Source organism: Phoca vitulina, unplaced genomic scaffold (genome assembly GCF_004348235.1).
Source record: "Phoca vitulina isolate PV1807 unplaced genomic scaffold, GSC_HSeal_1.0 scaffold45, whole genome shotgun sequence".
Taxonomy (NCBI): Eukaryota; Metazoa; Chordata; class Mammalia; order Carnivora; family Phocidae; genus Phoca; species Phoca vitulina.
The window spans coordinates 922,615-946,294 of NW_022589748.1; the positions used below are offsets into that span (position 1 = coordinate 922,615).

The 23,680-nt window shown below is 51.0% G+C and overlaps 2 protein-coding genes across 2 annotated transcripts in view; both read left to right on the forward strand.

The window, feature by feature from the left end:
- Nucleotides 1–9,113, forward strand: part of LOC116648600 (mucin-3B-like) — a 50,584-nt gene extending 41,471 nt beyond the window's left edge. The window contains exon 19 of the mRNA XM_032430673.1: nt 9,021–9,113. Within this exon, the coding sequence (XP_032286564.1) occupies nt 9,021–9,113 (93 nt within the window). The remainder of the gene's footprint in view (nt 1–9,020) is intronic.
- Nucleotides 9,114–9,354: 241 nt separating this feature from the next.
- On the forward strand, nt 9,355–17,619 carry LOC116648601 (mucin-12-like). The gene is made up of 12 exons (XM_032430674.1): nt 9,355–9,364; nt 9,761–9,862; nt 10,334–10,461; nt 10,807–10,871; nt 13,354–13,505; nt 13,836–13,910; nt 14,027–14,189; nt 14,929–15,090; nt 15,421–15,423; nt 15,705–15,781; nt 17,298–17,386; nt 17,578–17,619. Exons 1-12 carry the CDS (start codon nt 9,355–9,357, stop codon nt 17,617–17,619), a joined length of 1,068 nt encoding a protein of 355 aa, XP_032286565.1.
- The last annotated feature ends 6,061 nt before the right edge of the window (nt 17,620–23,680 follow it).

The window sequence follows — 23,680 nt, forward strand, 5'->3', positions numbered from 1 at the left end:
TTATTTATTTATTTATTTATTTATTTATTTATTTATTTATTTATTTAAGATTTTATTTATTTGACTGAGAGATAGAGAGAGCACAAGCAGGCAGAGTGGCAGGCAGAGGGAGAGGAAGAAGCAGACTCCCCGCTGAGCAGGGAGCCCGATGTGGGACTCGATCCCAGGACCCTGGGATCATGACCTGAGCCGAAGGCAGACGCTTAACGACTGAGCCACCCAGGCGCCCCCAGCTTGAATCATTAACCATAAGTGATTTCCCCTGCGTTTTCTGAGGTTTGGGGTACACCTAACCGTTTATTTTTATGGCATATATGTTTTAAACATTGTAACATGAAAGCGTATTTGTTGTAGAACGTTGAGAAAGTATAGGCAAACGGAAGGAAGAAAATTTCACTTAACCTTACTGCTCAGAGCAACATTGTGAGCATTTTCATCTATTTCTGAATATGTGTTTAGATTTATTCTATGGGCAATGTATTGTTTTAAATTTTATTTATTTTAGAGAGAAAGAGAAAGAGAGCGTGTGAGCAGGGGGAGGAGCAGAGGGAGAGAATCTCAAGCAGACTCCCCCTGAGTGCAGAGCCTGACTCAAGGCTTGAGACCCTGAGATCACATCCTGAGCGGAAGTCAGACGCTTAACTGACTGAGCCACCCAGGCGCCCCTAGTTAGTATATGTTTTAATGGCAGATCAATATTCCATTCTATGGAGCATAGTCCTCTAACCAGTCTCTTATTCTTCTATTCTTGGACACTTAGCCTATTTTTCATTATAATAAATAATGACATAATAAACATTCTTGTATGAAAACTTAAAAAAAATCTGCATCAGGTTACTTTATTTTAGAATCAGCATCTAGAAATGAAATTATTAAGGATGGTAGGAATCTGCCGATGGTCCCTGGTGCGTGTTTTCAAATTCTCCTTTGGACATCTGATACCAAGTGTAGTCCATGGGCATCCTATGCAAATGCCCCAACCAACACTTGCTATCATTATCATTTAATATCACAGAGGGGGTGCAATTTGGTGGGTAAAAATAAATAGCATCTTGCTTGTTTTGAATTTCTTTGCTTACTGGTGAAGGTTTTTTTTGTTTTGTTTTGTTTTTTACTTTTCTTGTAGGCTTGTTGACCTTTTGGGTTGCTTTCCTTGGAGAATGGCTGTGATTTTCTTTTGCTAGCTTCCTAGGGGAGCATCTCTGACCCTGGAGGTTGACTTTGGGAAGGACAACCCCACCTGCCCTGCCACGTCCTTTGGGGACACCATTTTCACTAGTATCCTGGTCTAGGAGGGGTCTGAAGCTCTTCACCCAGGGTACTGTTCAGGGCACTGTTTCATTGTGCCTTCCAGGAGTGAGTGAAAGCCTTGAGCACAGAAGGGGTTGCCTGCCGGGAGGTGGGAGGTGTGGCAGAGCCTTTACCTTGGGGATCCCTCTTAGTGAGTAGGAAGACAAGGACAAGGACAGATATGGTGTGGTGGTATCTTGGAACCTGAAGGACACGAGAGATTCCAGAAGGTGGAAGCGCAGCTAGGTGAGATGGACAGGGATTTGGGTACTCGGAGCTCATCACTGTGCCCTGAGAAGCAACTGTAGGTGTGCATGTGGGTGTTTTAAGGACAGATTGAATGGCAACTAAGTGAAGTAAATGGTATGAATCCAGGAATAAAGATGAAAGCAGGATGTCCAGAGTCCATTCCAATGAGTGTCCCAGACTTTGTTGGGGTCCGGGGGGTCCACCATGTCCCTGTGGTGTCCTCATCAATCTCCCTGCCTCTACCCTTGCTACCCCTTTCCCTCCAGGGCCGCCACCTCCTCTTCCTCCTCCTCCTCCTCCCCCTCCACCTCCTCCTTCTCCTCCTCCTCCTCCTTCTTTTTCTTCTTCTTCTTCTTCTTCTTCTTCTTCTTCTTCTTCTTCTTCTTTCTTCTTCCTCTTCTTCCTCTCCTTCCTCTCCTCTTCCTCCTCCTCCTTCTCCTCCTCCTCATCCTCCTCCTCATCCTCCTCCTCCTCCTTCTTCTCCTCCTCCTCCTCCAACTCCTTCTTCTTCTCCTTCTTCTTCTTTTTAGGGCTCTCTGCTTCTAAGGCACAGTTGGGACCATGGCCTTTTCTGGACGTTCTTCATTGCGCCTCAGCTGAGTCCAGAGCTGGCCTCACACCCGCTTCACTAGCCTTCCCTCTGCCCCACTTGTCTCTCTACCGTCTTGGATTCTAGCCTACTAGCTGGTGAACTTGGAGAGAATATACCCTTGGAACTCCAGTGAATGTGTGAGACAAAAACAGTAATGCCTGCCTCCTAGGATAACATTAAAACGTTAGGGAAAAGAGTCTGGTGGACTTTTCAGTTTTCATTCACTCATTTACTTCAGAAGTGCTCACTGGGCACCTGTCTGGGTCTCTGCAGCCACGGAGACTCTGCTCTGGGTGGGGAAGGGGGCTGTCAGCGGATTGTGTAAGCTGTTGCCTACACAACCGCTGAGTTACAATTGAGATAAGGCTACTATGGGACGCTGATAGGCAGCCAATAAACGCCAGCCCTCCCCACCCCTATTCATTCTTTGTGATTCAGTTAGAGACATGACCATAAACTGCCTTTACGGGTCTGTTCATTGTTTGACTTGTCACAACAAACACAGTCTACTTTTATAACTTAAAAAGTCCAGTAAAATTTATGATGCCTAAATCCTCAAACTTCTTTTTAAAGAAGGGGAAACGGCAGCTCAGATATTACTTTCTGGCTGTTCCCTCCCTCCCCACACCCTCTGCTGGGGTCGCTCCCACCTCCCTTCATGTGGACCTCGACCACCCCCTCCTTGCCCTGGGGGGGCCAGGAGTCCCAGCAAGGGCAGGGGGCTGAGTGGTCGGCCATCCCGGGGGCCAGCACGGTCTCAGCAGTTACAAGGACAAGGGCAGGGCAGAGCCGAGAAGTGGCTTTTCCATGGGCACATGAAGGTAGGGAGGCTGAGGACTGTGGTCACCTCTGGGTGAGATACAAAGGGGGCTTCAGAGACATGAGTGGAGGAGGCACCCTCTGAGACCAGGAGGGCAGATTGGCCCATCACTCAAGGAAAGGTTGAAAGGAAAGAGGAGGCAGCTCTGAGGTCCTACGGCCAGGCCTGGGTTTACTCTGAGCCCTGCCACTCTCTACTTTGTGTTGACCAGAGCCCCTGAGTGCTGCCTCTCGCTGATCCTCCTCATACCCATGACTCAGGGATGCCCCCCATCTTGGCAACCTCCCCAGCTCAGCCCCTCTATTCCCACCATGCCAAATTAGACAAAACCTAATTCAGAGGTGAGAGGATTGGGCAAAACAATCGTATCTACTGACTTAAAAAACAGCCAAGCAATTTTTTTCAATCTTTCTCATCAAATGTAGAATTCCAAAAGTCTTAGGCGTTATTACACCTTTGACCTGAACTCATTGATTAGTGATTTGATAGTGCTGTTCTCTAAATGTTCTGATGGTGGTCTGCAAATCCAAAGATCCAGAACTGTTGATGTGAATGACCTGTCTTGACTAATTGTCCACTCCCTGCTTACCCTGGCTTCCAGTCCTTATCTAGCTCCTGGTCTCTCCCTGTGACTGTCTGTCAGGACCTTGTGAAAATGGGGGTGTCTGGAATGGCAGAGAGTACCTCTGCCCTGAAGGCCTCCATGGTCCTTTCTGCCAGTGGCAAAGGTCCATCCTCATGAGAGGTGAGAAAGACGCAGCTCCAAGACATCTTTGGGGAGGGGTGGGGTACAGACAGGAGGGAAGACTTCCCTTTCAAGGAAGTCATACTATCCTGTAGAATTCCTAATACTCCCTACCTTTATGACACTATTGTCACAAAGATTCTTTTCATATTTGGTCTTATTCATCTCATAAGCAGGAAAGAGGAGCCGGGATTGTAGTCCCACATTACATAGGAGAATAGAGTCCTACACATGTAATCACATGTTCTAAGTGGTGAAGAGATGACAGAAGGAGACCTCTAGATGCAGGATACATTCCCAGCATTCTTATACTCAAACAACTGTAACCTATTGAGTGGGCTATGGGGCCAAGGAGTAGGAGGAGCTCACTTGGGCCACAGGGTGGCCCAGGTAGAGGTGGTAGTGTGGCTAGCTCTTGAGTAAGTGTGTCTGGAGAGAACAGACAGGGGGCGAATTATCCATGGAAATGCGTCTTAGCTCTCCTGTTCTTCCTGGGTCTGTGAGAACTGCTAGGATAGAGAGTGTGTGTGTGTGTGTGTGGGGGGTGGTCTCACATGTAAGACATGAGGAAGAGAGACTTGTCAGACTAAGTAACAGCCAGATGACTCAAGGTGACTATGTGGTCTGCAAATCACAGAGTGTGGGGAGCAAAAGGAATGTGCATGGGGCATTTGTTTGAGTACAAATGTCCTTTCAAATTTATGCCAGAGTGCCCAATAAATAGACATGTCCCAGAGTGCTGAGGGAAGAAGGTGTAGGCAATTTGGGGCAGAATATATGTATATCTGAGCAGCCGTACAGATTTGTCAAAATCTGTAACCATACAACTAACAATCCAAGCCATAAATCATAATCAACATCCAGAACCTCATGTAGTAACACCTTGCCCTCTAGACAAACTAGTATATTCCAGAAGGGACAAAAGTCTAGATCATCATTGGTAAATTGTCTAAATATACAGATTCCTCTGATATTTCTAGTACCTCTGATGAGAGAAGTTGTGCTTCAGTATCACAGGTTGACCAGCTATCCGGGACAGATTGTCACTAAATTCAATGACAAATTCACAGACCACAGCATCATCTCTGATTTTTTTTAAACCCACAGGGTCATCTGCAACCACCTCTACCAACTATGGATACACATCGACTTCCAATAACTCCTCTACCCTTTCAGCCACATCCACTTCTATGGAATCCAATGTCACCACAGCCGGTTCAATGTCATCAAATTCTACAGTCTCATTTTATACTACAAGTTCTTCTAGTTCTTTGAGCCCCAGTGGATTTTCTACCACAACTTTGAACACTGGTAACAGCGTGAAAACTTTTACTGAATTGACTTCTATCTTCACAACCAGTGCTGAGTTGTCCAAATCAACTGTTTCCTCTGGGACCTCCTCTACCTGGGAAGATAGTGCTGCATTCACTTCAAGCCCTGGTCATCTATCTACCACCCCTACTGTCTCAGCTCAGACAGATTCAGACCTCACAGAAGGATTGACTGTGTATACAGGCACCCCGATTTGTCCAAGCTTACAGTTACCTCAGACAGCACCTTTAGCAAAGGAGATGGAATGTCCAGGTCCAACGTAGGGCCTACTGAATCTTTTACATCAGGGACTGCTGACTCCTTTTCTACCCATGTTGATAGTGGACTAGCAAACCCATCCTTTGCTGCAGGGTCCACTTTCTACATTGCCCCCTCTGAGTTGTCCACACCAAAGTTTCCGACCCACTCCTCCCACAGCACAGATGATGCAAGTCCTGCCTCCACATCCAGCCCTGGTGAGCTCTCTATCCCCACTCTAGGTGCTGGCCAAGCGGACTCAACTCTCACAGGGGAGACAACCATCCTCGGCACTGTGCCAGCTTCCTCTGAGCCTCCAGCATCATCCCCAGTTTCCCATGCCCCAGGCACTGGGAGTTCTGGGTCTTCGTGGAGCCCCGGGGAGGCATCCCCCAGCCCAGCTGTCTCAGGAACACCTGCCACTGGTGTCACCCAGAAACCCACAGACCACAGCATCATCTCTGATTCCTCTGCACCCACAGACACATCTGTAACCACCTTTATCAATGAGAATGGTAGTCCTGCTTCCACCTCAAGTCCCAGTGATGCCATGTCCACCTCTAGCAGTTTTGGTCAAACCACCACATCCTTTCTGGTGGCATCCACAGTCTCCACGAGCCCATCTGATTCATCAGATCCTACATTTTCACCTGACACCTCCCATACTACCGACAGGGCAAGTCCTTCATCCCCTCTGGGTCCAGATCACCACCTACCAGCACTGTGGTCTCTGGACAAACAGCCACCTTGACTTTCAGGAAAGAGACAACTGGCCACTCACAGATTTCAGATCTATCAAGACCCTCGGCTTCTGCTGAAACGTCCTATACCAAGGCTGAAGGAGGGGCCACGTCCCCTTCAAATCCTGGCCAGCAGTCTTCCTCCTCTGTGATCTCGGGACAGATAGCCACAGACCTGACCGAGGGGCCCTCTGTCAATACAGACACACCCAGTGGGTCCAAACCTACCAGTACCTCGGACGGCACAGTGACCAAGGACGATGGAAATTCTGCTTCCCCGCTGGGGCCTGCTGAATCATTTACCACTCCCGGTGGTGATCCTCACACAGCCACATCTTTTCCTCCAGGATCTCCTTCCAACACCCCCACCTCAGAGGTGTCTGCCCCAACATTTTCGCCTCACTCCTCCTACAGCACAGACGATGCAAGTCCTGCTTCCCAGTCAGGCCCTAGTGGTGTATCGACCACCACTGTGGTCTCTGAACAATCAGCCATGACCGTCACAGGGACGTCAACTGCCCACACCACTTCCGATTCACCTGAGTCACCGGTTTCTTCCGACCGCTCCAGAACCCCAGGCCCTGGCAGTTCTGAAGCCCCATCGAGGCCAGGAGACTTCTCTACCAGCCCAGTTGGTTCGGGACCAACTGTGACCACAGTCACCCAGAAATCCACAGACCACAGCACCATCTCTGATTCTCCTCAACCTCCGGACTCATCGGCATCCCCTTATACCAAGGGTGACGGAAGTCCCGTGTCTACAGCAAGTCCCACTGAATCTTTAGCCACCTCTCCAGGTTTGGGACCATCAGCCTCACCCAGTGCTATGGAGTCTACATTCTCCTCAAGCGTCTCAGAGTCACCCGAATACGCAGTGTCTTCCTATACTACAGGCTCTCCAACTCCCTCTCCCCAGGATGGATTTTCCACCACTTCCCTGACCACTGGACACAGAGCTACAGCTTCTACTGGGTTGCCCTCTGTCTTCCCAAGTGTGTCTGATTTGTCCCAAGCCACCGTTGCTTCTGAAACTTCCTATACGGCAGATGACGGAAGTGCGGTGCCCCCTTCAAGTCCTGGCCAGCTGTCTATCACCCTCTCTGTCTCAGCACAGACATCCTTGGGCCTCGTGGAGGGATCCAGTGCTTATCCAGGTACCCCTCACTCATCAAAACCTACAGTTATCTCAGTCAGCACCGTTAGCAGAGGGGATGGAGTTCCTGCTTCCACATCAGGGACTGTTGACTCCTTTTCTACCCATGCTGATGGCGGACAAGCAACCCCATCCTTTGCTGCAGGGTCCACTTTCTACACCACCCCCTCCAAGCTGTCCACACCCACGTTTCCCACCCACTCCTCCCACAGCACAGATGATGCAAGTCCTGCCTCCACATCCAGCCCTGGTGAGCTCTCTATCCCCACTCTGGGTCCTGGCCAAGCGGACTCAACTCTCACAGTGGAGACAACCATCCTCAGCACTGTGCCAGCTTCATCTGAGCCCCCACCATCATCCCTGGTTTCCCATGCCCCAGGCACTGGGAGTTCTGGGTCTTCGTGGAGCCCTGGGGAGGCATCCCCCAGCCCAGCTATCTCAGGAATAACTTCCAGTACAGTCCCCTTCAAGCCCACTGAGTACAGTATCCTGCCTGGTTTTTCTCAACCCACAGGCTCATCTGCAACCACCTTTACCAAAGGGGATAGAAGTTCTGTGTCCACATCAAGGTCTATTGAACCTTTTACCACTTCTGTTGGTGATGACCAAAAAACTTTTCCTCCTGGATCCACCTTGAATACAATAATCTCACCGGTGTCTACAGCTACATCTTCTTTCCACTCTTCCTACAGCACAGGAAAGACCAGTCCTGGTTTCCCATCAAGCCCTAGTGAGCTCACTCACCCAAGTCTATTGTCTGAAGTAACCACACTGATTGTCACAGAGGAGTCAATTGTGTATACCAGTGTTTCTGATTTGTCCAAATCTACTGTTTCCTCTGAATCTTCTTTTACCAAATTTGAAGGAAGTTCTGTATCCTCTTCAGGTTCTGGCCACCTTTCTACCACCACAGGTATCTCACAACATACATCCTTAAGTCTAAGTGATGGGTCTACTGTCTATACAGGCACCCCTGATTTGTCCATACCTACAGTGATTTTGGACACGACTCTTTCCAAAGAGAGCACAAGTTCTGCTTCTACTTCAAGTTCAGGTGAAACTTTTCCCTCTACAGGTGGATATCAAGAAACACCCACATCCTTTACCGTGGAATCAGCTGTCTCCATAATCCTCTCAGATTCATCAAATCCAACAGTTCCACATGATGCCTTCTATACTACTCATAATGCAAGTCTTTCTTCCTCATCTGGTCCTGGTGAATTAATTTCCACTACTCTGGTCTCTGGGCAAACATGCACATCCCTTCCTGAAGCATCCACTGTCCCCACAACCATATATGATTTGTCTCATTCCACTGATTCAGTGGTTACCTCCTCCACCACTGTCAAGCAAAGTTTTATTTCCTCACCAAGCTCTGCTGAATCATCCGCTACCACCTCGGTTTCTGGACAAACAGCCACAGTTTTCATGGGAAAGCCAACTGTCTACACCATTTCTGATTTGTCTGGTTCTACAGTTTCTGTTGATACCTCCTCTACCATCCCTATTGGGGGTCCTGCACCCTCATCAAGTTCTAGCTTGTTGCCTTCCACTACCATCACAACCATCACTGAGGAATCCAGTGTCTTCACCACTACCACTTATTCCTCCAACACAACTGATTCATCTGATGCCCCCCAAACCACTGAAGATCTTAGTCCATTATCTTCATCAAGCCCCATCCATTCCTCTTCACCCCCAGCCACCTCTGGACAAATGCCCACCACCTTGGATGAGAATTCCACTTTCTTCATCACCAATAGTGTTTCTGCCAAACCAACGATTTCTACTTCCATCCCCTCTGCCACGGACAGCCCTAGTCCTGCATCCCCATCAGCTCTAACTTTCACCTCTACAACTAGACTTATATCCAGACCAACAGCTACCACCTTCAGTGGAGGATCTACTATCTTTCAAAGCAGCACAGGGATACCAAACGCAACAATATCATCTAACAGCTCCCAAACCCTAGGCCCTGGTGCTTCTTCTTCAGCCTCAGCTATCCCTGGCTTCTCCTCCAGGCCAGTCCCTGACTCTTCTTCAGCCCTTACAACTTCTTCTGGTTTTTCTCCTCCTCTGTCCTCCACTCCACCTGGCTCTACCCATGCTCCAGTTCCTGGGTTCACTACCTCTTCAACCCTCCATCCCCTGTTCACTAACACACACACAACTGTGAGGACGACCCAGTCTTCAGCTATGACACCAAGTAAGTCTTTTCGTATGTCACTCTGTGTGCCTCTCCTGTCCATCTTCTCTCATCAACTAATCAGCTTTGATTTGACCTCTTTGTGGTCTTGTTCCACCCTTCCATTGCCTTCTAGTTGTCAAAGAATATCATCCACAGGAATGGTTATTGTTTTTTCTTTTCTTTTCTCTTTTGTTTGTAGGGCTTTTGCTTTCTTCACTCATCCCCTCTCATCTTTTGTTTCCTTCTTCCTCATTGTCCCTCCTTCTTCCCCTCCCCCTTGGGCCTGAGGTGGTGGCAGAGGGTCCCATCCTCCTCTTTCAGTGTAATGCCTGAATGATGGGTACTGGAATGGGAGCCAGTATTTTTGTCCCTTGGGCTTCCACGGTGACTGATGTGAATTCTACCCCTTCACAGGGCAGTGTCAGAATGGGACCATATGGAATGGAGAAGAGTGTGTCTGTGTCCAAGGCTTCTTTGGTTACCAGTGCAAGTCCCTTATGGACTCCTTCCTCCTAGGTAATGAACTTTTCTGAGACCTGCAGATTGTCCCTATGCTCCTTAACCACTTAAATAGGAAGGCAACGCTGGAAGGATTATCTGCTACCACTACCTCATTGTGCAGGTGGATGAGAAAATATGACATTTACCTAGACCCAAATGCTTAGGTAGAACATAGACCTTCTGACTCCTTCTTCAGGGCTCTTTTCACTAGCTCCTCTGCCCCTTGGATCAAGATGTTTTTAACCCAGACCTTTCTGGAGCCCTCCGCTTAGCTCTCTCTGGGTCATGATCCTGACCACTAACTCCTCATGGTGTTCAGAGACAAGGGGCAGAAGTTTCAGTGACTCCTACTTGCCTCCTGGATTTCCATCCACCCTTCTACCCACTTTCTCTACCTCCATGAGACCAGCAGGTAGAGAATTAACCAATCCCAGAAGACATTATTGGGAGGTTGTTATCTCATGCATAATATGGCTATCCCCACAGAAATCCCGGAAAAAGTCAATGACACTTTAGGTGTGACAGTGAAAGTGACTAATAGGAATTTCACAAAAGACCTGAATAACATATCCTCCCCGGTATACTGGGACTTCACTCAACTATTCAAGAATCAGGTAAGAGAAGGAAAATCCCAGTTTCCTCAATGTGGATGTCCAATGTCATTGAGGATACAGGGGCTCATTCTGACTGACTTTGGAGTTTCTCAGGCCATGGATCCCTTCAGTCTTCTCAAGTCCTGGGTGGGGGATCCTCTGAGAGCCCCCTTCCTTGAGTACCACCTCAACCACATCCTGGGGGAGGGAGCATCCCTATACCTATACTTTTCCTTCCTTCTTTTCTATGAGCTAATTCCATGGGTTCCCTGGGGGGAGGGGGCCTTGGGGCTGCCTCTGAGACAGGAAACAGGGGCTGTTGCATGCCCCAAGCCTGTACGAGCTCAGCTACCTCATTTATTTCAGATGGATAAAGCTTACATGGGCAAAGACTTTCCCCAGTACAGAGGTGTGATCATTAGGAGACTGTTGTATGTGGGGGGGTCAGACTTATAGACTATGGGAAGCCCCCCTCTCTGCTCTCTTGTCTTCTCCCATCTTGAATGAGTATCAGTACCTAGCTGGACCAGAAGGGCACCCAGCCCACAGGCAATACCAGAAGGTTCTGAGCCATTCATTTATTCATTCATTTATCCTTCATCCATTCAACAAGCTTGTACTGAAAGCCTGTCTACCCTGTGCTAGGTGCAGGGAACACAGTGGTCCTGGTTTTCATGAAGCAAAGAGTGGCAGAACACAGCAAAATGGCTGTGCAATATGGTTAGAGTTAATGGTAAGAGACACACAGGGTGCAATGGGAGAGGTTGAGTGCAAGCTGGGTGAGGTGGAGGAAAATCTTTCTGGAAGAAATGACAGCCAAGCTGAGGCTAGAATCAGGAGGAGGAACAAGCCAGGAGGAGGGAATTGATGATGAGGAGCCTAAAGGTGAGAGAGAGGAGGGTAGATTCCAGGAACATAAAGAACAGTTGGCAGCTTGAAATCATGGTGGGAGAGGAGGTGAAAAGATGACCCGTACCAAGTTACTTAATCTTTAAGCATCAGTAGTTTTGGCCCACGTGGGAAGGTATCTGATTTGCACTTCAGACAGCTCAATCTGGCTGCAGGACTGAGAATGGGTGGACAGGGGATGGAGATTATAGTGACCTGGACCAGAGAGGTGACAATGCAGAAGAAAAATAGTCCAGTGTGAAAGGTCTTTAGGAAGCAAGACCAACGGATCATAGGGATTTGATGGGTGTTTGGAGAGAAGGAGGGATGACACCAGATTTCTGGGCCACTAGGGGTGTGGAGTGCCCTTTGCTGAGATGAGGAAGGTTAAGAAGGAGGGGGATGGGAAAGAAGATGATAAGTGGGCCGTGTGGAGTCTCAAGTGCCCAGGGCCCAGCCACACTGAATGGCTGAGTAATGGAGCGGCATGTGGTGGAACATGTAATAGGAAGTATCTGCAGCAGAGACATTGGAAGAAGGTTTCCCTGGATAGAAGTTGCTGGAAGCCCTGGGAGTAGAGCAGATGGCCTGGGGATGGTCACAGCACAGGGACTAACATTTCCCAGGAAAGAAGCATGGGAAGCACCAGCATCTAAGGGATAGGGAGGAGAAGCAGGGTGGCAAGAAGTAGACAGAAGCGTCTGTCTGTCAGGAAGGGAGCCTGGAGGGTGTCTTGTCCCAGCAGGGAAAGAGAGAGATCTTGTCAAGGGCCCATGGGGTTCCATGCCTCAGCATCCTCTACCCCACCCTCACCCCCTGCCCAGTACCAGCGCTTATTTCCATCTCCATTTTGGCAGAAGGTTTTGTTAGTTTTTGTCCTCCTGTGTCCTGTTCCTGACTTCTCTGTCACAATGGCTGTGACTGGTGACAGACCTTGTCTTAAGGTCTCTCAGTGCCCCATTGGCCATCTAACAAGGAGCTTCTGGGTTGGAATCTTGTATTTCTAAAGCGACCTCATGTTTCTTCATTTCTAAAAGCATGCTTATTTGGTTTTCAAAATATAATCCAACAGACTTTATTTAAAATTTTTAATTTAAAATATTTTTTATTGTGGTAAAATACCCATAACATAAAGTTTGCCATTAACCATCAAATGAATCATTTTAAGTGTACAGTTCAATGACATTAAGTACATTCACATTGTTGTGCAACCACCACCACAGTCCATCTCCAGAACTTTTTCATCTTCCCAAACTGAAACTCTGTACCCTTTAAACAATAACTCTCAATTCCCCCTTAAACCACCTCGGGCAACCCCCATTCTACGTTCTGTCTCTATGAACTGGATAACTCTAGACACTTCATATCAGGACTCACGTAAATACTCATACAGGATTTGTCCTCTTGTGACTGGCTTATTTCACTTAACACAATGTCCTTAAGGTTCATTCACATTGTAGTATGTGTCAAAATTTTCTTCTTTTGTAAGATTAACATCGCATTGTACTGTATACCACATTTTGTCTGTCCGTTCATCCATCAATGGACGCTTACTTAGTTTGCTTCCACCTTTTAGCTATTGTGAATAATGCTGCTGTGAACATGGGTGTACAAATATGTCTTTAAATCCCTGCTTTCAATTCTTTTGGTCATATGGTAATTCTATTTTTAATTTTTTGGGGAACTGCCTTACTGTTTTCCGCAGTGGTTGTGCCATTTGACATTCCCACCAACAGTGCCCAAGGGTTCCATCTCGCCACATCTTCACCCAAGAGCCTTCCATTTTTAGGAATGAATTTCACCCGTGGCATTTATTGTGATCACTGATATTTTGGAATCTTAGATCGTTTGACCCTGCAGCTTCCCTCCAAGATGTTAACTGTTGGAGGGAAGAGTCTCTAGTCTGTCCTGCCTCTGTGTCACACAGCTAATTGTCTCTCATCACCCCTCTTGCTTTGTGGGCCCCACTTTCTGGAAGGGTGGGAGACCCAGGGTAACTGATAAATCACCGAGGCCTGGTTCTAGGAATGGCAGTGTTGTGGTGGAACATGATGTCGTTATGGAGGCAAACTACACTTCAGATTACCAGAAACTGTTTGAAAACCTCACTAAAATCATAAAGGTCAAGATTATGAATGAGCCCAAAAGGCTATCTGGTGATTCTGAAGTGTGCAGAGGTAGGCCCACCCAAAACCCCTTGACAAAGGTGGGGAAAGGATGGAAGGGGTCCCATAGGGTGGTCTCAGCCTCTCCCCACCCTGCATCTCTCCTCTCTTCTGGAACTCCAGAGGCCTCCCTATAGGGATCCTGAAGCCAGGCCTGGGTGCCTTCCCCAGACTCTCCAGTGCCCCGAGCAGCTTTTCCCAGTCTCAGGCTCAGGTTGTCCCCAGCCCTAATGCCCCCATCTGAGCCTGCTTACAGGCCCAGCCGCATCTAGGGATGGGCCAAGACCCTAGTAGAGCAGAGGGCAGTGTTTATGTCTTGTTCTTTTCCACCATGCTTAGCAGCCTCCTCACCTCTGTGTTACGATGAGGAAGCCACTACTGTGAGCAAGACCGTGAAGCTGGGCTTTGACCTGCAGGGTAAGCAGCTCCATAGATTAGTGGGCGTGGGGGGGGGGGCAGAGTGTGGGCAGTAAAAATGGGGGCTGGGGGCGCTTTAACCAGGCTGATGCTTGCTGCCCACCCTTCACCCCCAGAGCAATGCACTCAGAAGGCCACGAAGGACTATGCCCAGTTCTATTATGTGGATGAACTGGATGGGAAGCTGGCCTGTGTGACCAAGTGCACCTCGGGAACAAAGTTGCAACTGAACTGTCATGAGCGTGAATGTCAGCTGCAACGAAGAGGTCCCCGCTGCCTGTAAGTGTCCAGCCCCCCTAAGGCCAGTGCCTTAGCCAACTGGTGACAGACCTCGGACACGCACTGGCCCTCTCTGGTGGTAGGACTGCACTCTCCACCACAGTCATGGAGCAGGGGTGAGGAGGGGGAGGCAGAGGGGGTCAGGCAGAGCTCACAAGGTGCCTCCTCTCCCATCATCCCTCTTTGTTCTACCTGGGTGTCCCTTCACCCCTCGCCCCCATCAGAGGGAGGAGTGGGTGCAGGTTACAGACGTGGGCATCCTAAGACTTGAGCGAGCCCCTTCCCAAGAAAGTTCCGGTTACCAATTTCCAAATCTATATCTATAGATCTCTATCTCTCTCTTTCCTTTTCCTTTCGCTATCCTAGCCACAGTGCCATTATCACCTCTAGCTACAGCTGGGGCACTAAGTTCGGGAGAGCACAAATTAAAGCATAAAATATAAAATTGGTAACAGGCCAGTCAAGGTGCCAGCTAGAGATTAGATGGGTGGACATCAAGTGTCTGGGACGAGGCATCCAACACTCAGATTCTGAAGCCTGCTCTGTAGTAGGGGGCCCCCCACCCCCTCACTGCCCCTTAAGTGCTGGGGAGCCTCCTAACCTGGATCCCTCCTAACCAGTGCCTGCCCCCTTGGAGGGAGAGCCAGTTTCCTGTGCTTTGGCATTCATCTTTTTTTCTTTTGGGAGACTGGGTGTGAGGGATGCTAGTGGACTGGCCTGATCTTCCCTGTGTCCCCAGATGCCCGACCTCGGACACTCACTGGTACTGGGGAGAGACTTGTGCCTTGAGCACCAGCAACAGCCTGGTGTACGGGAGTGTGGGGGCTGTGGGAGCAGTGCTGGTGGTCACGGTGGTGGTCCTCACCGTCTTCCTCTGCCGATCCCAGAGAAAACTGCATAGGTGAGCTTCTGGGGCCGGGCCCAGGGATGGGGGACCACAGTTGGAACATCCCAAGGCTCTGCTCCTTCCAGCTCAGCATTCGGAGGCCTGATGGCAACCCAGCCCCTCTCAGCTCTGGGTAACAGCAAAAAGCAGCCTGCTGATCGGATCTGATCTGTTTGGCAGAGAAATGCATCCAAAAACTTGGGTCCTGAAGTTGGATTCTGTAAAGACATTACCTGGTGTTAACCCTTTGGCTGCCACAGAGCCACACTGTTGCTCCAGGACACCGGGGGGTGAGCTGTCCAGCGTCACTCTCCCAGCTGTAAAATGGGGGAAAATCTACCTGAGAAGGTTGAGGAGCAATGGGCACAGCACCTCTGACTATCAGAGGGAGTTGCTCCGGCCCTGGTCCGATGCTCCCATCTCATAGATAAGGGAAGGAGGCCCACTGAGGGAAGGGCAGGCAGGTCACGGTGACGTTGTTTTGTTTTCTGCTACTGCCCTGGGGACAGGCCCCTCCTTGACCCAGGGCTTGGCCGTGACAGCCCTTTCCAGAAGCCAAGGGTCAGGGCCCTCTAGGCCCCCTCCTCCACCTCCCTGCCCCCAGCTGTTCACGGCGTTTCTGTTGGCAGGCAAGAATACAATTTGTCTGGAGAGTGGCATGGAGAAGATGTTCCTGGCAGCTTCCAGAACACAGGCATCTGGGAAGGTACTTCTCACCGGGGGCAAGCTCCTCTTTTCTCAGCTCCTCTCTATCACGCCCCTCTGCGTGTGGCCCACGCTCACCGTTTCCCTCCTCCATGCCAGACTGTACCACTGTCTGGAAGGTTCCCCTTGCTGGAGCTCTGCCTGTCCCAATCCCGCTCTGTTCCCAAGATCTGGTTCAAATACTGCCCCTCCTTAGAGCCTCCCGTGTGTTCGGGCTCTTCTGATTCCCAGCTGGCGTGGAAAACCTCCATGTCACATTTGCTCTGATCTCTCGCTGAACGGAGATGAACGATCTCTGTCCCCCACCATCCCTCCTCCGGGGCAGGTCCTGCCCTACCAGTTCCTCCGGGCAAACACCATGGAGGGGCTACAGGCATGGCTGAGAGCCGGATCCTGCCCCCAGAGAGCAGCCCCTGTGAGAGCATCAGATGCACACACAGTTAGTGGGAGGACAGGATCATGCCCTGAGCTCCAGGGGCATAGAAGGATGCCCGACCCAGCCAGGGTGGGGTGGGAAAAGAAAAGACTGCAGAGGGGGACATCACCCGAGCCTGTCTGCAGGCTGGGGGAGTGCTGTGAGCTGGTGAGTAAGCCGCGTGCTTCCTGCTTCCAGAAACACTGATCCCAGTGAGGTCGTGGAGGTCTCTGTGGGCTGTGATGGGGGGGGGACACACTGGAGGGGCTTTAAGAGAGGGAGGCCAGACATGCATTTTGAGCAGCTCACTCAGGTGGACTTGAGGGGGACCTCAAGTGGGGAGACCAAGGAGAAGGCTCTGCAGTCATGCAGGGGAAGGAGGATGCGGCTGAGTCGGGGTAGTGGGGATGGGAGGAGTGGACAGCCCCCAGGGAGCTGGGCGGGGCTTGTCCCTCACAGGCTGGGGAAGGGAGAAGGCCCGGATGTGGGGGGGGGCACTACCTGGAGGGGGCAGAGGCAGCAGGTGGAGGACACAGCTGAGTACGGGGAGGGGTCTCGGCCAGTGGGCAGCTGGGAGTCGTCAGAGAGCATGGAGGCAGGGGAGAGAGCAGGATGAAGGGCAGAGTACCTGGGAAGACCTTGGAGGAGGCAGAGAAGAAACGGTCATGGAGGCTGAGAAGGGAGGAACGTGCAGGACTCAGAAAATGCCTGCTGAAAACCCACCAGCTACAAGAGAATATTCTGGGTATAGTTTCTGCTTGCCGCGGTTCCCATTGCTGGAGGGAGTGTGTGCTGGTGACCCCCGAGCAGTGCCTTTCTCCTGTTCCACCCTCACCCAGGTCAGCCCCAAGCATGCCCATGGCCATGACTTTTGACCCCGAGGCACGCGAGGGGCTGTGGTTCGCTCCTGTCCTCTCGTCACACTGGGCCAGTTCCCCGGGCACGCTCCAGAGCCACCTCATAGGATGGATGGGCAGTGGGAGATACTTTCGGGAATATATGGGACTGACTCTTCAAACCTGTCCCTTTTACTAGAAAAGACCCCCGTCTGTGTCTCTCCAGCCTCCCCCAGGCTCACTCAGCCTGGCCCCTCTTTCTGCAGGTGAGAATCTGAAGGAGGACTCATTCAGCCTTAAAAACATCTACAGCCACTTTTGGCCCTCCCTAGAGAATGTTGACCCTACCACAGAGGTGACTCGGAGCCCCTCCCCGGCTAGGAGCTGTTCCCTTCCCCTCAGCCCTGCCACCCACCACCCCTTCCCGGAGCTGCCTGGGGAGGGTGGGCACCCTTGGTCTAGAGACAGCTAACTTCCGTGGGATATGGCCATTGCTGAAGGGCCCCCGTTGGCCTCACCTCCTCTCTCTGCTGCCCCCCCCCCCAGCTCCACATCCAGAGGCCCAGGGTGGTGACAACTGCTCAGTGAGCGAGGCAGGGGCTTCCGCCCCTCATCCAGATTTGGACAACAAGACAGCGGCAGACAGAGAGCCCACCACAGTGCTACTCCCCCACCTCCCCTGTTGGTCAAAAGGAAACAGACGTCAGAGCCCAAGGTGGTCCTGCTCAGGCTGGTGGGCTTGGCCCAGCCCCTGCTGTAAGCCCGCCTCTCCTCCATCGCCCTCTATCCAGGAGCCCCAGGGCTGCCCAGACACCCCAACATCTTTGCTCCAGTGACTCACCACTCTGGAATTTGCCTCCCAATAAAAGAGCAAGGTTCAAAGTAGAGTAGTGAATAACAATAAAAAAAATTTAAAAAAAAAAAAAAAAAAGAAAGAAATGCTGAAGCTCTGGGTATAAGAGATCATCCAGGAAGGTCTCCACTCTGTAGACCAAAAATAAAAGGGCAGAGAGCAAAACCCTCAGGAGTATCTCCTTTTAGGACTCAGGAGGAATAGAAACCAATGGAAACAGAAGAAACAGGTGGTGAGGGAGAGGGGAGACACACACACAAAAAAAATAAATAAAAAATAAAGTAGAGTAGTGAGTTGTTTCTCTCTCCCTGTGGGGGCCTGGCTCCTCACCTGGGGTTCCAGGGAGCCCTTCCTGGGGAGAGCACTCCTCCCGGGATTAGATGCCAAATCTGGACATGGGACACTCACCACTCTCAGCCCCTTCCTGTGACCACATGTCGAGCAAGGAACATGGACCCCCCTCTTCTGCTCCAGGCCGGGGCAGGATCAGGCCCACCTCTGCCTGAGGTCACTGTGGAAGACAAGCCTGGGATCAGACCTCGGGGGCCTCAGGCCCAGGGAATGAGGAGTGGGGGCTCACAGAAGGCTAAGGAGTGAGCTCAGCCTTAGCTTTGCTGACCTTGGGCAGGGGCAAGCTCACTCCGGATGGCCATGGAAGCTTGTGCCCTCCTGTGAACTCAGAGATAGATCTCTGGGCCCACAGATCCAAGAAAGCAGCCATCTCAGAGCTGGGCACTGGCCCAGGTGTGGCCATGATTTGCATCCTGGTGGGGTACACACAGGGCCAGTAAAGAGAGCTTGACAAGAAGGGAGGGGAGTGTCCTTACCGGAGGCTGGAATTGAACAACAGGCACCCTTCTCCTCTGGGGTTCAGGCCCAGCCGCTTCTCCTCCACCCTCTGAGTCCCTCCAGGGGTCTTCTCCATTCTCCCAGGCTGCTCGGGCCCCTGTGCCTGCCCCTCTGTCGGGGTGAACATTCTGATGGCCCGTGTGCTTGTTGTGTGCTGCCTGGAGAGGGAAGGGCTCCCCTCCCTCTGCCCTTTGGCCTGAAATAAAATCCGCACCCCCCCTCCCCCAGCATGAGAGCTCATACACTGACTCAGGTGGGCTGGCCCCAGTTCTCCAGTGTCTCAGGGATCAAAGGGCTCTGGGGCCCATTTATTACTGGGGATCCTTGGCTGACATTCATTTTGCCCATTCTGGCGAGGGTGAACAGCAGGTGCACTGCCCTCTGAGCTCTGATGTTGAGATTGGTGATCAGGATGCTCTGCCTACTGCCCCTTGTCCTTCAGCTCCTATCCCGCCCTGTGGCTGCTGGGCACGGTGAGTGAACCCCGGCCTCGCCTCCTCTCCTGGGTCTGCCCAGGCCCGAGGGAGGGCTGCTTCCTGGGGGGCACAGGTGGGGGTACCCTCTGCCTGGAGCTCAGCCTCGTGCCCCTCACCCTCTCCTTCCCTCCCCGGCTACATGCGGTTTTGGGGTGCATCCAGGTTAGTCTCTCTGAGCCTGCTTCTTCCCTAAAAGGAGATAAGAGGTGAGACTTGCCAGGGCCGGAGGATTCGATGTAATACTCCCCGCACGGCCCCTGGCATATGGCAGATAGATGCTCGGCTGATGTTAGGGTCTGTCCTTACCCCTTGGATGTGCCCCTCAACCCCCTGGTCACCTCCCACCAAATGTCCAGGCCTTCTTTTCATGACGGGATAAATGCTTGAAGTCTCTGCTCTCACTCTCATCCTGGCCATTTCTGCATCACCCCACCCCTGCCTTGTGCCCCGAGGATGTCCCATGGGCTGTCAGGCATCCCAGTACCAGGAAAGGGGCCACTGCTGTAGCCAGATGGGCACACGATGGTGCTTTGGGAGCCCCAGATTCTAATCCTGCGGTGAAACAGCTGTGTGCTGGGGGGCGACTCAGTTCATCTCAGGCCTCAGTGTCTTCCTTTAAAGGACATGGTTTGGGCCCACTAGGGGTTCCATGGCCAAGGGGACTGGGCTGAGGTTGGCAGAGGATGACAGGGGGTACTGGTCAGACCCTTCAGGAGTTCCCTCTGCCACTCGCCTGTCCCCAGAGAGAGAGGGAGGGGAAAAGCCAGGAACCAAACTGCCAGCCTCAGGTTCTCCTTCCCTGAGACGTCCTCCTGGGATGGCCTGGCTGGGGTGGGAAGGGGACTTGGAGGCAAAAGTGGGGGGGGTTGCTGATGCTGAGCCTGTAGATGACATTCAAGTTGCCATGTCCTGGGCTTTGTCTTGCCCTGAGCTCACTACACCAGGAGCAGTAGGGGGGCTCCTGGTGCCCTGGCCCCAGACCTTGGGCAACTCTTCTCCGAAGAGGGAATGGGGTGGGAGTGGGGGAGAAAGTACCTGTGAGCATAATCCTGGAGCCTGTGGCCTCTTTGGCCCAAACCCACCCACAGGAGGTAGGGCCTTCTCTAGGGACCAGCCTGACGGCTGACGGGGCAAATGAAGAGGATGGGAGGAGGAAGGGGGGCGGCAGTCTGGGGCAGGGTGGGGCAGTGCTTGGCTTGGTCTAAAGGGCTGGTTCACTGACCTGAACCTTACCATGATTTGGCACAGACTCCCAATGTGACAGCACCCAGAGCTGTCACCTTATTAGTAATAAGAATGACACCCTCAGAAAGATGAATACCTACCATTTACATCGACATGGATGGAACTGGAGGGTATTATGCTAAGTGAAATGAGTCAATCAGAGAAAGACAGTTATCATATGATCTCACTCATATGTGGAATATAAGAAATAGCGCAGAGGATCATAGGGGAAGGAAGGGAAAATTGAATGGGAAGAAATCAGAGAAGGAGACAAACCATGACAGACTCTTGACTCTGGGAAACGAACTGAGGGTTGCGGAAGGGAGGGGGGTGGGCGGATGGGGTAACCGGGTGATGGGCACTAAGGAGGGCACGTGATGTGATGAGCACTGGGTGTTATACACAACTAATGAACACAACATCAAAAACTAATGCTGTACTATATGTTGGCTAATTGAATTTAAAAAAAAAAAAAAGAGTGACACCCTCTTCCCAGGCACTGTCTACGCTGTCCAGATTCTTAGTGACTTACCTCTAATAATGTCATTTTAGGCACCGTGATGTGCCTTGGTTGGGGAAGATGTTTCCAGCTCCCCCCGTCCCCTCCTGGCCTCTCCCACATTCTGCACGCTATGGCTCATTGCATCTCTAGCCTCGGTCGCCCCCTCAGTGAAATGGAGTCTTGCAGACTCTTTGCTGCTGCTCTCTAGGATTCTGTGGTTCCCTTTCTGCGTCTGGCGTCAGCTGGTCTGTAGAGCTTTGGCATCTGACTCCCCCCTGTGTCCTCTCTGGGGACCCAGAGCCACATCCATTCTCAGGCTACTGGGCTGGGGATGCCTGAGTGGGGCATGGGCCGCAAGGAAGAGCCTGGTGGCCTTCACCTGGCTCTTCCTGGCAGGCACACCCTCCCATGGCCACGGCCCCTCCTTCTAATACATCCTGGTTATATTGCTTATCAGCGAAACACAACATCCTGGGCCCAGTTTGGTCCTGTCCAGCCGTGGCAAGTACCTCTCACCTCCCACACCCAGCACAAATGTGACAGGCTTGGGTGCTCAGTCATCTCCCTCTGCCCTCTCTCTCACTCCCCGTCCTGAGTGCCTTCTCCCACCCACGTCCTCATCACCATCCTAATGTCAGCCTCCTGAGGGAGTCTAAGGAACATACACTCTAGAGGCTACCTTCCCCCCCACCCTCCATCAACAAGGTCTACCTCCTCTGAGGAGCCTTCCTGGGGGTCACCACAGACTTCTCTCCCTTTGAACCCACTGCTGCAACTACAGGAGACCGGAAACAGTCTCACTCCCTGGATCACCATAATAAATTAGCATAACCCGAGTGGCTTAGAACAACAGGAAAAATCTTGTCTCACGGTTCTGGATGCCAGAAGTCCAAAACCAAGGTGTCAGCAGGTGGTGGGGAAGGAAGGATCTGTCCAGGCCTCTCCCCTGGCATCTGGTAGCTGCTGCCAAGCTTGGCATTCCTTGCCTTGCAAGCACATCATCTCTGCCTTCATCTTTCCCCGGGGTTCTCTGTGTGCGCATGTTCCTGTGTCCAAACTTCCCTTCTTACAAGGACACGGGTTGTTTTGGATCAGGGCCCACTCTACTCCAGTGGTGACCTCATCTTACGTAATTACATCTGCAACAACCGCACTTCCGGATGACATGTTCTGTGCTCCTAGGGGTTAGGACTTCACCATAAGAATCTGGGGAGGGGGACACAATCCAACCCCTCACAGGGGCCCTGGAGGGGGGGTGATTAAAGCACAGAAGTAACCCCACGCATGTGTTATGAAGGGATCCCTCTAGCTGCAGTGTGTAGGATTGCTCGGCTTGGAGGCCCGGGTGGGAAGTGGGGAGATGGGGCAGGAGGCTGGGTGAGAGTCCACAGCAGCGCTGATCCGGTGGTTTCAGGAGCCACGGCAAGAAGTGGAAACGTCTGGGATACCAGCAGGCCTGGCTGATGGCGCAGATGTGGGAGGCGAGAGGGAAAGAGAAGCAGAGTGCCTTCCAAGGGGCTGGGCTTCAGCAATTGGTAGAAGGCTGCTTGCTCCGAGGGGTCTAGCAAAGAACTCAGGAGTTCTGTTTTGGACGGAGTCTGGGACGTCTACTTAACATCCCCTGAAAATGTCAAGTCAAAATGGAAATCAGCTTGCCATTGGGGGTGGGGTGGGGGGGCAGAGCAAGAGACACACATGGTGTGGAGGGCTGTATTTCCTAGGACTGAAGCAAGATCTGCCTGAGTTCTCTGTCCCATGCCCTGAGAATTACAGGTTTTTCCAGTTTGGCTGGTGGGAACAGCACTGTTCCCATCCCTACACGAAAGCCAGGTCTCCTTCCTTTTAATCTTTTCCAGTGGCACTTCTCGGATCTTGGGTAGTTGTTTCATAAGCATGCTCTGATCAGTAGAGTGCATGGCGGATATCCAGGGGCCCCTCTGTGCAAGTCCGCCTCCCCAGTAATTCTGTCCTGTGAACTCTAGCTGCCTTGGTCTCTCAAGACCCTGACGTGCATCTCCTCAATCCAGGAGATCTGCAGGGCTCCAGCTGCGTTCTCCCTCCTGGCACTCTGGAAGCCCTCTCACATCAGTAAGCTAGGATCATCACACGGCTCATCTTGTTTGTTTCCTTGTTTGTCTCTCAGGAACCACAGTCCTCTGTTGCCTGACATCCAGTGTACTGACAATCATCATTTCATATCTTTTTTATGGTGATGTGGTTATCTGGGGGCTGGGTGTGGTTTCAGGTAGGAGGGTGAATTCTGATCCCTGACACTCCATCTTGGCCAGAAGCAGAAGTATAATGCTTTGATAAGGGCCTTTGACTAGTGTATAATCTATTATACATACATGGCCAATTAAATCACTTTCAACATTTCAAGTTTCATTTATAAAATTAATACATTACATTTCCTATTGAAAGACTTCAATGGTTTGATTAATAACAAAACATTTCCAAGTAGTCAAGAAACTCCATAAATCTAATACAGTAAATATAGATTTTTAAAAACTTCCCCCAAACCTTCAAGTCTAATACATTAGAAGTACCCAAGTGGTGGATCTTAAGTTCTCTTAAATGGTCTCATACTGTTTACAAACTTAGCAATGTTTTAATGTAAAGTGACAAGTCTAAATCAATCGCTCAATTATATATTATAAATTGAAACTACAAGGTTGGCACATTAGGCCAAATTCTCTTGAACATTACAAATATCTTAAATCCCAGTGTGAAGAGATTATTTAATAC

Excerpts from the sequence above, each read along its gene's own strand:
- LOC116648601 (XM_032430674.1), top strand. Across the intron at positions 10,872-13,353 it reads GTGATCATTAGGAGACTGTT|GAATGGCAGTGTTGTGGTGG; the intron begins GTATGTGGGGGG and ends GCCTGGTTCTAG. Across the intron at positions 13,911-14,026 it reads GCTGGGCTTTGACCTGCAGG|AGCAATGCACTCAGAAGGCC; the intron begins GTAAGCAGCTCC and ends CTTCACCCCCAG.